This window comes from Eschrichtius robustus, chromosome X, assembly GCF_028021215.1.
Source record: "Eschrichtius robustus isolate mEscRob2 chromosome X, mEscRob2.pri, whole genome shotgun sequence".
Classification (NCBI taxonomy): domain Eukaryota; kingdom Metazoa; phylum Chordata; class Mammalia; order Artiodactyla; family Eschrichtiidae; genus Eschrichtius; species Eschrichtius robustus.
In genome coordinates this window covers 110,259,608-110,276,190 of record NC_090845.1, presented here as the reverse complement: position 1 = coordinate 110,276,190, position 16,583 = coordinate 110,259,608, and the positions used below count along the sequence as shown (strand labels likewise).

Genomic DNA, 16,583 nt, shown 5'->3' with positions numbered 1-16,583 from the left:
ATGGAGGCTAAACAATACACTACTTAATAACCAAGAGATCACTGAAGAAATCAAAGAGGAAACCAAAAAATACCTAGAAACAAATGACAATGAAAACACAATGACCGAAAACCTATGAGATGCAACAAAAGCAGTTCTAAGAGAGAAGTTTATGGCAATACAATCCTACCTCAAGAAACAAGAAACATCTCAAATAAAAACCTAACCTTACACCTAAAACAATTAGAGAAAGAAGACCAAACAAACCCCAAAGTTAGCAGAAGGAGAGAAATAATAAAGATCAGATCAGAAATAAATGAAAAAGAAAAAAAGGAAACAACAGCAAACAACAACAAAACTAAAAGCTCGTTCTTTGAGAAGATAAACAAAATTGATAAACGATTACCCAGACTTACCAAGAAAAAAAGGGAGAAGAATCAAATCAACAGAATTAGAAATGGAAAAGGAGAAGCAACAACTGACACTGCAAAAATACAAAGGATCGTGAGAAATTACTACAAGCAACTATATGCCAAAAAAATGGACAACCTCGAAGAAATGGACAAATTCTTAGAAATGCACAACCTTCCGAGACTGAACCAAGAAGAAATAGAAAATATAAACAGACCAGTCACAAGCAATGAAATTGAGACTGTTATGAAAACTCTTCCAACAAACAAAAGCCCAGGACCAGATGGCTTCACAGGCGAATTCTATCAAACATTTAGAGAAGAGCTAACACCTATCCTTCTCAAACTATTCCAAAATATAGCAGAGGGAGGAACACTCCCAAACTCATTCCACGAGGCCATGATCACCCTGATACGAAAACCAGACAAAGATGTCACAAAGAAAGAAAATTACAGGCCAATATCACTGATGAACATAGATGCAAACATCCTCAACAAAATACTAGCAAACAGAATCCAACAGCACATTAAAAGGATCATACACCATGATCAAGCTAAGTTTATCCCAGGAAGGCAAGGATTCTTCAATATACACAAATCAATCAATGCGATACACCATATTAACAAATTGAAGGAGAAACACCATATGATCATCTCAATAGATGCAGAAAAAGCTTTCAACAAAATTCAACACCCATTTATGATAAAAAAAAAAAAACCCTCCAGAAAGTAGGCATAGAGGGAACTTGCCTCAACATAATAAAGGCCATATATGACAAACCCATAGCCAGCATCGTTCTCAATGGTGAAAAACTTAAACCATGTCCTCTAAGATCAGGAACAAAACAACGCTGCCCACTCTCACCACTATTATTCAACATAGTTGTGGAAGTTTTAGCCACAGCAATCAGAGAAGGAAAAGGAATAAAAGGAATCCAAATTGGAAAAGAAGAAGTAAAGCTGCCATTGTTTACAGATGACATGATACTATACATAGAGAATCCTAAAGATGCTACCAGAAAACTACTAGAGCTAAACAATGAATTTGGTAAAGTAGCGGGACACAAAATTAATGCAGAGAAATCTCTTGCATTCCCATACACTAAAGACAAAAAATCTGAAAGAGAAATTAAGGAAACAATCCCATTTACCATTTCAACAAAAAGAATAAAATACCTAGGAATAAACCTACCTAAGGAGACAAAACACCTGTATGCAGAAAACTATAAGACACTGATGAAAGAAATTAAAGATGATACAAACAGTTGGAGAGATATACCATGTTCTTGGATGGGAAGAATCAATATTGTGAAAATGACTATACTACCCAAAGCAATCTACAGATTCAATGCAATCCCTATCAACCTACCAATGGCATTTTTCACAGAACTAGAACAAAAAATTTCCCAATTTGTATGGAAACACAGAAGAACCCGAAGAGCCAAAGCAATCTTGAGGAAAAAAAACGGAGCTGGAGGAATCAGGCTCCTTGACTTCCGACTATACTACAGAACTACAGTAATCAAGACAGTATGGTACTGACACAAAAACAGAAATATAGAACAATGGGACAGGATAGAAAGCCCAGACATAAACCCACGCACATATGGCCACCTTATCCTTGACAATAGAGGCAAGAATATACAATGGAGAAAAGACAGTCTCTTCAATAAGTGATGCTGGGACAACTGGACAGCTACACGTAAAAGAATGAAATTAGAACACTCCCTAACATCATACACTAAAATAAACTCAAAATGGATTAAAGACCAAAGTGTAAGGCCAGACACTATCAAACTCTTAGAGGAAAACATAGGCAGAACACTCTATGACATACATCACAGCAAGATCCTTTTTGACCCACCTCCTAAAGAAATGGAAATAAAAACAAAAATAAACAAATGGGACCTAATGAAACTTAAAGGCTTTTGCACAGCAAAGGAAAACATAAACAAGGCAAAAAGACAACCCTCAGAATGAGAGAAAATATTTGCAAATGAAGCAACTGACAAAGGATTAATCTCCAAAATTTACAAGCAGCTCATGCAGCTCCATATCAAAAAAACAGACAACCCAATGCAAAAATGGGCAGAAGACCTAAATAGGCATTTCTCCAAAGAAGATATACAGATTGCCAACAAACACATGGAAGGATGCTCAACACCACTAATCATTAGAGAAATGCAAATCAAAACCACAAGGAGGTATCACCTCACACGGGTCAGAATGGCCATCATCAAAAAATCTACAATCAATCAATGCTGGAGAGGGTGTGGAAGAAAGGGAACCCACTTGCACTGTTGGTGGCAATGTAAATTGATACAGCCACTATGGAAAACAGTATGGAGGTTCCCTAAAAAAACAGAAATAGAACTACCATCCGACCCAGCAATCCCCCTATTGGGCATATACCCTGAGAAAACCATAATTCAAAAAGAGTCATGTACCACAATGTTCACTGCAGCTCTATTTACAATAGCCAGGACATGGAAGCAACCTAAGTGTCCATTATCGGATGAATGGATAAAGAAGATGTGGCACTTAGATACAATGGAATATTACTCAGCCATAAAAAGAAACAAAATTGAGTTATTTGTAGTGAGGTGGATGGACCTAGAGTCTGTCATACAGAGTGAAGTAAGTCAGAAAGAGAAAAACAAATACCATATGCTAACACATATACATGGAATTTTTTAAAAAGTGGTCATGAAGAACCTAGGGGCAGGACGGGAATAAAGATGCAGACCTACTAGAGAATGGACTTGAGGACGCGGGGAAGGGGAAGGGGAAGCTGGGACAAAGTGAGAGAGTGGCATGGACATATATACACTACCAAATGTAAAACCGACAGCTAGTGGGAAGCAGCCGCATAGCACAGGGAGATCAGCTCGGTGCTTTGTGACCACCTGGAGGGGTGGGATAGGGAGGGTGGGAGGGAGACGCAAAAGGGAGGAGATATGGGGATATAAGTATATGTATAGCTGATTCACTTTGTTATAAAGCAGAAACTAACAAACCATTGTAACGCAATTATACTCGAATAAAGATGTTAAAAAAAAAAAAAAAGCACCTGAAAGAAAATGACTGGTTCCACTAATCATGTCATTAATGGTATTAATCACTGTTACATTCCTAACCATGTTTATCACTGCTTCTGGGAAAGCAGCTATATGGCCACTAGGCAGTAAGGTATCCTTCAATATATCATAGCATAGTTTGGCATCCCAAAGCATATCATAACATATGATCATCATGAAACTTAGGTACTTAAAATATTAGGTATTCAAAACATAAATCTTATCCACGTGAATGTACATATTTACACATAAACCAATGATTTCCAAGAGTGATGTGTTCTGTGCAGTTTAAAGCCACAGCTATAAATATCAAAAGTTAACAGAAAATAATAACAATAAATAAACACAAATACTCTAATATATATAGTTCCCTTTACTCGGTAAACCTTATGCATGTTTGCATTTATTTTTTTAAAGGTAAAAAATAAAAGTAGTTCTACAGCATCATGTGTTGTCTCTCATGCTATAGAGGATAAACACATTTTCAAATATTCCTTCAATCACTTTCTCATCATTATTATTAGGCACTATTAGTTTTATTTTGCCCTTTTATCATCTCACAGAATATTACAAGTGCAAACAACAGGGATCAAAAGAAAACGAATGTTACGTGCATCTGTAAAATGTCACAGCAGATAAAGTCATTCGTTTATTTGGTCACCTTTTCTCTGGCCAGGAGAAGCTATGTCTTTAAGCTTCAGAGAAATCTTGGCCTCTCATATGAGATCACATACACAAACACACACACACACACACAACTATGAATTATTTTAATCAAACATAAAGTATTCAGTGTGTAAAACCAAATTGCAGGCAGAAGAAAAGGTGATTACTCCAATCTAATAATGGATACTATATCTTTCTTTTAAAAGTGAGGAATATAACAAAGAGCCATGTTGTGAAAATATTTTTCCAAAAGACAATATGTTTTTCTTTTCATATTATCTTAGCTCAAAGCAGTTTTATAAAGCACTCAATTTTTCCTAGGGACAGAATGTAATTATATGTGAATTATTCTTTGCTAGTGTTTTAGCTGATCATGTGACTCATTATTATGAGGAAATCAAATCAATATGTTCACTTTGCCTTTCTTATAAAGGCAAAAGGATGCCCAATTTGAATCACTGCCACGTTTTCATTTTTTTTCAGAGAAACCTCAGAGCCGAATCCTTCACCTTCAGTGTTACAATAAATCTTCTTACTTATAACAAATCAGGGGAAAAGTGGCTTTTTTTCAGTTAAGACTTTCTTCTACATGTCTAAATATGGAACTATCCAGAGGTATGACAAATTCCATAAAAAAATAGCTGAAGGTGTTAGATACATGTAAGACCTTTGTGTGTGTGGTTTTAAAGAATCAGTTTATTATTTCAAAGTTCTGTTGCTATGTATCTCTCATAAGAGGTTAAGAGAGGTTTCTGTGTTTTCATAATAAATTTTTAATTTATTCTAAGTCCTTTAATTATTTTTCCAATGAAACCTATGACCCACTTATTCTGCAATGAAAAACAGTGTTGGGGTGTATGGTTCATGAATGCAGAATATGACCTGTATTCAACAAAAAGTAAGCTAAGAACCCAATGCACATATCAAAATTAGTTCAGGGTGTTCATAAATGTGGAAAGTTTTATCTTCTAATTTTTCAAATAGTTTCATAAAATTTTAATTTTGTTTACATATATAAAACATGTTCATTGTAAAACTTGAAAAGAACCACATTTTAAAGGTCTTGAAATCCTTCCACCAGAGATCACAACATTTAATATTTCATTCACATTCTCTTCATATTTCTATATATCCACATGCATACATATTTCAAAGAAAGTACAGCAGATGAGAAAGAAAACTAAACAAAGAACAGTGAGCCAGCTGGAAGTTCACATGATTTTAAACATGAAGAAAGTACTGTGAGTTCTGTATCAGTACTTGTAGTAGGCAGCTTCTGACATAGTCCCATGATCCCTGTCTCCCCAAGTTCACAATCTTATGTAATCCCCTCCCCTCCATTGTGGGCTGGACCTAATAACTGGCTTCCAACAAATGGAATACACCAAAAGTGATGAGATATCTCTTGTGTAACTAGGTTACAAAACACTGTGAATTCCATCTTTTCAGTTCTCTCTCGCGCTTGCTTTCTTGCTCTCTTGCTCTCTCTTGCTCTCTCTTGGTTTTGCTCTTTCTGAGTGGTTGCTCTGATGAATCAAGCTGGAGAGGTCCACATCTCAAGGAACTAAGGATGGCCTCCAGCCAACCACCAGCAAGGAACTGGGGCCCTCACTCCAATAACCCCTGAAGAACTGAATCCTGCTGCATTAGTTTCCTATTGCTGCTATAACAAATTATCACAAACTTAGCAGTTTAAGACAACATAACTTTATTATCTTACAGTTCTGGAAATCAGAAGTTTGAATTGAATCTCACTGGGCTAAACTCAAGGTATCGGCAGTGCTGCATTCCTTTCTGGAGGTTCTAGAGAAGAATCCATTTCCTTGCCTATTCCAGTTTCTAGAGGCTAACTGAAATCAAGCAGAACTCCGTGGGGCCCTCCCAAGTACGAAAGCCCTTCCTGTCCCCCGTTTCTTGTTTGTAGAAAAAAGGTTTCAGCCTCTTAGACCTCCCCTGTGTTCCAAAGGGCAGATTCAAACAGTTAACTAATTAGAGGAGTGAGGGAATGCAGAAATAAAGAAAAGGCAGTCAAAAAATGATAATGCAGCTGATGTGGCAGGGTCCTGGTTCCTCCTCAAGGGATATACATAACAATCTGATACATATCTCAGAGTTCTTCTACAGGAACTAAGCCCCCCACCTGGGTGGAGGATGGCAACTTCAGGCTGAGCACAAGCACATAGACCCCAGACTGGTTGGAACCAGAAGGCTGATGATAGAGATTCCTGGAACATCACCCTGTTACCTCCCCACCAACCAATCAGAGGAAGGTCACACACCCTGCAGCCCTCCCCCCAAATTTTGCCTATAAAAACTCTTCCCTGAAAACCACTGGGGAGTTCAGGTCTTCTGAGCATGAGCCACCCATTCTCATTCCTCGGTCCTGCAATAAACCTTTCTCTGCTCCAAACTCCTATGTTTTGGTTTGTTTGGCCTCACTGTGCGTAGGGCCCATGAACTTGGCTTTGACAACACGACCACATTTTTTGACTCACACCCCACCCTTTTCTGTCTTCAAAGCCATGCAGCAATGAATGGACAGCTCTATCTCACTGTATCACTCTCACACTGATTTCTCTTCTGTCTCCCACTTCTACCTTTAATGCCCCTTGTGATTACACTGGGCTCACCCAGATAATCCAGGATGATCTCCCTATTTTAAGGTCAGCTGATTAACAACCTTAATTTCTATCTGCAACTTTAATTCCCCTTTGTCATGTAACATAACATATTCACATGTTCCAGGGATTAGGACATAGGCTTCCTTAGGGAACCATTATTCTGCTTACCACAACTGCCAATAACCAAGTGAGCTTGGAAGTGAATCCTTCCACAGTGGAGCCTTCACATGAGCCTCTAGCCCTGGCTGACACTTTGACTGCAGCCTCGTAAGAGACCCTGAAGCAGAGGACCCAGCTAAACCATATCCAGATTCCTGACCCATATAAACTGTGAGATAATAAATGTATATTGCTTTAAACTGTGAAATTCTGGGTAATTTATTACACAGCAATAACTAATACAGTACTTTAAATTATTGTTTTTATTTGCACATTTTCCCTCGATTTTATTTTGGCATCCTTTTAATTAAAAATAAATGTACTCCACTGATTTCAAGTTGTGGAAATTAGGAGTTACATTTAAGTTCAATAGCTAAAATGATCAATTATGACAGTGTTTGTAATGAAAAGCTCCAATTTGCAACACCCACACAGTAATTCTATTACATCAACAATACAAATCACTCTTCTTTTAGCAACAGACTGATCCTCAAAATATGATTACAGTATAGAAAGATGATCAGTCAGAAGAAAAAGCATGGTGGCCCAGCTACACCACAATGCTTGTAATTATAAAGAAATTGTGGTACATTCAACTGAAATTTTAGCTGCTGAAATCAAATTAATGTGTTGCTAGTTAAATTTTTTCTTCTTCAGAAATTAAGAATGCTTTTTTCTTCTTTGTAAAACAAGGAACACCAAGAGACGATATTACTTTAAAAAGTGAAAAGTTGATTTATCTTTTAAAACTTTTGTTATATTCAATGGGTGAGATCTATACCAATTGATCTGTAACTGATTCACTCAATTGGTTAAATCATGGAGATAATGAGTGAAGCTAATTGCCCTAGGTAGACTAGAGCTCAAGACTTTGTTTCTTTAGCACTATGTTCCCATCAGCCAAATGATCACTCTTTTAAAAAACCATTAGGAGGGACTTCCCTGGTGGTGCAGTGGTTAAGAATCCGCCTGCCAGTGCAGGGGACACGGGTTCGATCCCTGGTCCGGGAATATCCCACATGCCACGGAGCAACTAAGCCCGTGTGCCACAACTACTGAGCCTGTGCTGTAGAGCCTGCGAGCCACAACTACTGAAGCCCACGCGCCTAGAGTCCGTGCTCCTCAACAAGAGAAGCCACTGCAATGAGAAGCCCGCACACAGCAACAAAGACCCAACACAGCCATAAATAAATAAATAAATAAATTTATGGGGGGGAAAAAAAAAACATTAGGAATATTAGTCGAAACTCTGTCTCTCATTAGTAAGAAAGTCTAAAATTGTACATTTCCATATGCTTGTATTTGGTAACTATTCAGAGAGATTACCTGTTTAATACTAATCAGTTAGGTTTCGTTGTTACTTCTGAGAAAAAAAAAATCATACAAATTATTTTATAAACTGAAGCCAGTACTGTTCTAAGTGCGTTTTCATATATTACTTCATTTAATCCCCATAACATCCTTATTCAGTAGGTATTATTATTCCCATTTTATAGATGGGAAAACTGAGGCACAGAAGTGATAAGGAACTGGCTTAATATCACACAGCTAACAACTGGCAGTGCTGAGATTCAAATCTAGTTTACTCACTATACTAGAAAAGAGTTCTAAGAGCTTTGAGAGTTTTAATTGTTCTTAAATTCAGATGTCTAGGTAGAAAAATCCGTATTTAGGATTCTCACGCGTTGAATTGTGTCCCCTAAAAATTCACATGATGAAGCAGTACTAAATTCCAGCACCTCAAAATGTGACCTTACTTGGAAACAGGGTCACTGCAGATGTAATTAAAGATGAGGTCATTAGGGTGGGCCCTAATCCAATACGATTGGTATCTTTATAAAAAGCGGAAATATGGACACAGAGACTGAGACACACGTAGAGAGAAGATGATTTGAAGAGGAACTGGTAGAAGATGGCCATCTATAAGCTAAGGAAAGAGGTCTGGAACAGATCCTTCCTGCACACCCCTCATAGCCCAACTCTGCTAACACCTTTATTTTGAACTTCCAGCCTCCAGAACGGTAAGAAACCAAGCTGCTTTTTGAAGACCACACCGAAACAAAAGATATGACCTGTGAGATGTTAAAAAAGCTCTGCTGAACCGTGCCTCTTTCTACAAGTTCAGGAAAACTAATTTCATTTAAAAATGAGCAACAGAAAATGACAGAAGTAAAATCCCAAACAAAGTTATTATAAAAGAGAATACAGAGCAGAATGACATCTCTCCTCTCAATGTGCGTTTGTCCTGGAAGGGAGCTTGGGATGCAGTTTTGAGAGTTCATAACACCTAGGTGATCCAACCCCATCAACCTTACCACATACCGCCTGCACCCATTCTAGTTCCACTTGCTTTTCTCAAATTGGTCCACTGTGCTCTCTAGTAAATACTTGTAGAGTACTTTGGTTCGCAGAGTATTTTAGGGTTTTCCTATTTTCTGGTCTGTGAGATGATCCATTGTTCCTCTATGCTCATTCCCTCACAGACTGCTCGGGTCGTGTAGCTGTCATTTGCCCCCAACCTCTTATACTTAGGGCTTATGAGAATATCTTATCACATACATTTTTGCAGATGCTGTTCACGGATTAATATTAAAATGTTAATATTAATATATCACATGCACAGTTCACTCACCCTTTCTGGTGTCAGCAGTCCCGGTCCCGCCCCTGCTCAGCCTCGGGGCCTGAGCCCGGTCCCCAACACCGGACCACGGGCCCCTGCGAACAGGCGCCACACAGTGACTCTCCGTGGGGGAGTGTAGGGGGGATGAGGCATCCATGAGGATGGGGTTTGCTTGATAGGTGGTGCGAACCAGACTCCTTGTGAACGAGTCTGGGACCAGAGGCCTCTAGCCTCTGCCACACCCCGGTATTTCTCACCCTAGGGCTGTCCTGCCAGCCCCCGTAGAACCCCCGAGATCCCCCAAGATCCCGCGAGATTCCCCCGAGATCCCGCGAGATCCCGCGAGATTTGGCTTCCTCTGGGGAGTGTAGTACCGGTGGCCACACCTTTAGCCTAATTCTGCCGTTTTATGAGCCGACTCACGCAGTCAGCGCGTCCCAGCCCATTCTCTCCCTGCCTCTCCATCTGTACCCACATTTACACCTCCACACACACCCGAAGCCACAAAGTATACCCTGCGCGCTCCAACTGCACTCTGTTTTTACCTTCCCGGCAAACCCCACACTCCACCCACCCGGACCAGGCCCTGGTCCTCGCCCCGGCCTGCAGGCGTCCTCTATGCTGTTGAAAAGGGAACATTTACGGATGGAGGGGCTTGGGTAAATGGGCCAGTTTCCCCATCGCAGGGTGCTGGCAGTTGGGCTGGGTCTGAGAGAGCAGTGCCCTGAGTCTTTTCTTCAGGGGAGAGGCTCCAGGTACAGGCAGCGATGGTCTCCTGGGACGAATTCTAGACACCTAACTAGTGCTGGGAGGAACAACTGGCCCCAACGATGTGCAGTGGAACCGGTGTGTTCGGGTTGCTTTGGCCTTGGACCTTGGGGCCCCATGGTTCCTGGCCAGAGGCCCACGTCACTGCCCCAGGAGAGACTTGCGCCCCTTGCATGTGCAGTTCATTCCCCGGTTCTGGCCTCCGGCAGTCCTGCCCCTACACAGCCTCGGAGCCAGAGCCCTGTCCCGGACACCTGGCCACAGGCCCTGAGCAGAGGCGGTGCTGCACTGTGCCTCTTGAGTAGGAGGGAAGGCATTGAGGAGGATTGGGGTTTGCTTAATAGGTAGCATGAGCCACACTCCTTACGGAGGAGTCTGGGACAAGGGGCCTCCAACACTGGGGCACCCAGGTGTAAAAGAAAAAAAATTTAATTAATTTAAAATAAGGCTATAGGTATAAAGTTTCAATTATGCAAAATGAAAAAGTTCTAGAGACCTGCTGTACAACATTGTGTTTATAGTTAACAGTGTAGTTAAATTTTAGTTAAAATTTTGTGAAGAGGGTAGATCTCATGTTGGTTTTTTATCACAATAAAAAAAAGGCTATAAAATATGTACAATTGCATGTAAAGGATGTTTTTTAAAAAATCTGTTATGCCAGTGTGTGTATGTGTACAGATATGGAATTAAACACATAAAAATATAAACAGTGGTACCTCTAGTGGTGAGATTCTGGTTGAATCTTTTTTTTTTCTTTTTTTCTGTTTTCTAATTTTTCTAAGTGAAATTAAGCTACGTTTATAGCTTTTTTAAAATATAGCTATATTTATAACCAGAGACCTACTCAGGAAATTGATTTTTGTTTCAGATCTCCTTGGTTCCCTCTTACATTTCTGAAATCAAAGAGGACTGCCCCATAAGGAGACAGAACTCCTGTCCAGGATCAGACATCTCCTTCATTTGAAGCATGGTTGCATCCCAGGAATCATTTTTTACCACTTTCATCATTCCAGTCCCTTGGTTTTTACAAGGTATAATTCTCTCATCCCTAAGGGATCTTAAGAAATGCTGAGCCCTTTGTTCCTGTCCATTCTGCCACTGAAGCTGCCGCCACCTCTTGTCTACCACAGGGACTTTTTTCCATAACCCACACCTGCCAATATGCTATGCTAGCAGCAGATGCTCTCACAGGAAGTGCTCTTATTTGAGGTGCTTCTGATTCTGCTTTTGTTAGTGGGAGTGGAAGGGGTTAAATGATAGATGGTATACTAATTGTGGAAATGGGAATGGGTGTTTGAAGGCACTGCTCCTGTGTAGGGTCCAGTAGCAGGTATGAGTGATAGAATGGGTGAGGAGGTGGAGTGGAAGAGAATATTGCTATGATCCTTCACTTTCTCCACACAGAATTTTTCTTCTCTTGCTCTGAAGCTCCCACAGGATTTAAAAGGCCTCTTCCCACCTCCCCTGCACTCTCCTGCTCAGAGAAATACCCATATCCCTCCTCCAGCACCACCATCTTCATAAGTGCCTGTAAGGGAGGAGTACCAGGCCCACCCCTACCACCAATAATGGCATTAGTTGCTGCCAGGCCTGATTCTTTCCTCCTTTGCTCCACCACCATTTATACTCTTCCTCTATTGCACCAGCACTGAATTTACATCCAGCAGGAAAAATACCAGCACATGCCCATCTTTCCAAGTGTACAGGGCACATTAGGATCTACAAAATATCATAGTATCTCCTCTCCTCCCCCTCAAATAGTTTCACGTTTATTCCCCCTGACAGCCCTCTTCTTTTCCTTTATTCCTATCCCAAGTAACCAAGGCTGTTACGGTTAGTCATCTCTGAGAGAAGAGAGTTCTGGTATGACAGGGACATTTTTATCATCCACCCCCTCACCTCACCATACCCATTCCAAAGGTGTTCAGATCTTGTCCCCCCTTATCCCAGGGGAGGTTTATGCTGCCAGCCTGTATTTGGTTTTCTATAATCCTGACCACTTGAACCGAATTAGGCTAAGAGAGACAGGAGTGACTTAGAGAACAGAAAGGAGGAGAATGCTGCTTATGATACCTAAGCACTCCTTACTCCGTGCCAGGACCCCAGGGAGAAGGCAGAGCCCCAGAGGGAAATGGCTGCATAGGGTATTTAGAGAGACTGGACCCTGGGCATTAGGGCTTCCAGCACTGGAAGACACCTCCAACCCCCACTGGCTGTGGAGAAGTAGACATGCCCACCCTCAAGGGACCACGTGGACTTGGGACAGTGAGAGTACCAGGGACAATAACAATGGATTGAAAGCCCCATAGAAGGCCCTCCCCCTCCCATTCTTGGGTAATTCACAGGAAGAGGAGAGGCCCTTCAATAGTGAATGAAATTGAACTTTCCATCACCTCAGTGGGAGAGAGGGAAGATGCAGATTTAAACTGCCGCTCTAAGCAAACCTGCCCCAAGGTACACACTACACAGAAGACACAGCAAGTAAGTGCACACTTTATTACTAGTTAGAATCAGGAAACCTCTGACAAAGGTTGAGCTTGGTGAGCTGGATTCTCCTGGGGGAACTCGAGGACACCTTTTGTTCAGCCTGGAGGCTGATCTGACTTCTCAGCCCCTGGGCTCCACTTGCCTCTGAGAAGCTGGCAGAGAACACACCAAGTGGAAGAGAAGGGCCCAGGAGCATTCTCAAGAGTGCTTGTCCCAGTCCAGTTCTACTTTTAATCCAATTAGTCCTCCCAAGAGAAGCGCCATCCACAGCACGATGTCTGTCCTTGGAATCCATTTTGTTCTTCATCCACTGACCGGAAAGGGGCTTGCGATGGTGGCTGCCTGAAGCTGAGGGCTCAGACACTCCCCCAAGCACTGTCCTTCTTTAAGACAGTCGCCCAGTGGTCTTTCAGACAACCAGGAAACTAGCTGTCCCTCGCAAGGGAGGAAATCAGGAGAGTATCAGAAAAGTCCTGCCTGCAATTTTATTAGGCCACTTTTCCACTCTTTGCCACTACTCATTTGTCTCACCTGGGACCAGTGAGGTGAGCAGTTCGGCAATCAAGTCCCTTCACGAAAGTCTCTTTGAGGTTGCTCCCAGAACTGCAGAAATATCTGGATGTTATATCAATTAGGTTTATCTGAAAGTTACCATACATGCAAGACAAATAAGTCACCTCTGATCTGTAATGTATCTGAAATTATGCTCTCTCCTGTCATCTAACCAAACTCACCAAAAAGAGTTATGTGTGCACTAGATAATACCATATAATTCTAGCTCCTATCATATACTAGGCAATCAATAACTATTTAATTACTTAAATGAAATCCAACAATTTGCTATCATCTATAGTATTTAACACTGCTGAATTAACTTCTGAATTAATTCCATGTCCCAACAGAGAAATTAAAGCCTAACAAAATTATTTTGCCCCCCCTTTTCCCCCTAATAAGTGCCAAAGCATCTCTTCTTCCCCGACTTCTCACTCTTCTTGGCTTCAGCCAGTGGTGGGGGGGATGGGGGTCTCACTGCGGTGTGGGTCAGTCAGAAACGAAGAGTTACTTCTTTAGACTCTTGGGAGATCTTCTAACGGGATAGGTTCAGATTCTTCAGCAACAAGCAAATTCCGTGGGGCTCAGAGACACAAAAACAGGCCCTCACCTATAAAACTTAAAAACAAGAAGAAAACATGAACACTGCAGTAGGTTACAAAGGAACAATAGCATTTTCAAGGAAAAGCAGTGCTCCTAAAATTCAATACAGCTTATAACTCCAAAAACACATGGCTGTTCCCAGGCAAAGACATGGTATTTTCAGGAAAAGAAGGTTAATGAGACAGACATGAGTGAAAAAGAAAATAAATTCTTCATGACTTCAGCACCTCCAGGGTGTCAGCGAATCAGCATCAGCCATCCAGAATCCAGCCCCTGCAAACTTAAAAGAAATCAGGAGAAATCCCTTATTTTAAAAGTGTGATACTCAAAGTAGTCTGTCTTTGTTAAAATAAATGTACAAAATAAGAATATAAATGTGTGTGTGTGTGTGTGTGTATATATTTGTGTGTGTACTCAGATGATAAAATTTGCTTAATTTGGGTAATGGGATAATGAATTATTTTATTTAATTTTCGATATCATGATTTTGGTTTTCAAATTTTCTGTGAAGTAAATGAATTACTTTTGGATCAAAAGAGGGGGGCTTGTTTGTTAGGAAACTGGTTTCTCTTTGGAGTGTTTCCATTCTTACTTACCTTCCTGAAATTAGTGGGTTTGTCCTGGGTCCGGGCCCTCACTCTCAACAGCCATGCAGACTTTCTTGCATTTATAGCACGCCTCGCGCCATGGAAAATTACTCCCTTTACACCACGGGCAGTCCCAATTCTTAGGTCTGGAGCATGAGTCAGGCTTCCCCCGATGCTGGGAATCCGAAGCCTTTTTCCCTTTTGGCCGCTTGGCCTTCTTTTCCTGAGGCTGCTGTTTCTTTGGGCTTTTTCTCACATCACGGCTTGTGCTGCCTCCCGGGGGAGACGTCCCCTGGGAATTCTCTGGACCACCTTCTTGGTTGTGGCTCTTGCCCTTCCCCAGGGGGTGCTCTTCCTGGCGCAGCACTGGACGTTCGTCCTGGCTGTGGCTCCTGCTGTCTCCCAGGGGGGCTGTCTCCTGGGGCCTCGCAGGATCTGCTTCCTGGCTGCAGCTTCCGCTGTCCCCCAGGGAGGGCATCCCCTGGGGACCCACAGGATCTTCCTCTTGCCTGTGGCTTCCGCTGTCCTCCAGGGAATACTCGCCCTGGAGGTTCTCAGAATACTCCTCCTGGCCACAGCAATTCTGGGCATACACTAGGGCCATCTCTTCCTGGGCCCCCACTGCAGCCCACAGGCCAGGTGGGTAGGTTCCCGGAGCAGAGCTCTCGGGTGTGACCGCTGCTATTGTTGTCGCTGCCGCGGCTGCCGCTCCTTCCATAACGGCCGAGGATGGTAAGGAGGTCGCGTCCGGGAATCCCACTGGGAACGGCACATGGAATGGGAATGGCTGTGGCACCGGCACTGGCACAGGGGGGTGCATGACCTGGGCCCAGGGGCTCTGGGATCCCGGTACATAAACCACAGCTGCTGGGGCTGCCATCTGGCCCTCTGACTGAGGCATGCCCTGTGCCCCCATAGCTGCCATCGTGCCCTGCTCCCCTGCACCCACGGCCCACGCTGTGGCCCCAGGCTGCTCAGGTAGAGGCCAAGGCATCATTTCATGGGCCCATGGGGCTACATGGACCGATCTCTCGAGCTGGAGCAGTTGCCCACGCAACATATCTCGCTCGCCCAATGCCTGCTGCAAGGCGGCCTGCGTGCATCGTAGCTGCACTGCCGCCTCGTTGCGCTCCTGCCACCGGCGCCTCAGCTCGGCGGGGAGGGCCCAGGAAACCGCCTCGCGTTCCTCTACCTTCTCCTGGAGCCACCGACCCAAGCGCGCCTGCTGCTCCTCCTGCCTCGAGCCCCCACACATGCTCAAGGCCAGCGCGCTCCAGGCACAGGCCCTCTTGGTGTCGCGCAGCACCAGCGGGTCAGCGACGACGCCGCGCAGCAGATCCTCTGCCTCTTTCCAGCGCCGCGAGGAGGCCACGTAAAAATCGGGGCCGCCCCTGTACATGAGGACGTTACTGTTCGTGAGTCTGATCCCCTCGCTGTGGCGGAACCCGCTGGCACGGTCCCCGAGGTCCATGGCCAGGGCCGCTGCGGCCTAGTCAACCGACCGCCTCACGGGAGTTGCCGCCCGCCGCCGCCGCCGCCGCCGCCGGTAAAGCCCCTCACGTCCCGGCTCAGTCCTCCTTCAGTTCTAGCCCAGTCCTGGCCTCCTCCTCGGCCTCTTTCCTCTGTCACGGTCCGGCTTTCCTCACAGAAAGTAAAGCAGAACCCCTCACAGCGCCAACCCCAAAACGGCAGACGCAGGCGTCACACCTCACAGGCGAGCTCTGACTGGCCCCGCAAGACCTGCTGGGAGCAACCTCGCTGCCAGAGCCCCTCCTACCGGGTGAGCAAGGCCTGCTGGGAGCAACCTCGCTGCCAGAGCCCCCCCGTACCGGGTGAGCTGGCCGGAAGCTGCACCGGGTGCCGCAGTGAACCCAGACGTGGCAGAGGCCGGAAGCTGCACTGGGTGCCGCAGTGAACCCAGACGTGGCAGAGGGGAGGAGGGAGTTGGAGCAGGCAGCGGGGCGCAGGCGCACAGTGGCAGCTGGCATAGCGGATCCCTTGGAGATGCTGATAGTTGCCAATCCCACACCTAGGGCCTGCAACCACACACACAT

At 43.7% G+C, this 16,583-nt stretch overlaps 1 protein-coding gene across 1 annotated transcript; it reads right to left on the bottom strand.

Annotated features, from left to right (window-relative positions):
• Positions 1-14,548: 14,548 nt before the first annotated feature.
• LOC137756424 (testis-expressed protein 13D-like) lies at positions 14,549-16,000 on the bottom strand. Its single transcript, XM_068532686.1, has one exon. The coding sequence runs from the start codon at positions 15,998-16,000 to the stop codon at positions 14,549-14,551; it is 1,452 nt and encodes a 483-aa protein (XP_068388787.1).
• Between the last annotated feature and the right edge of the window lie 583 nt (positions 16,001-16,583).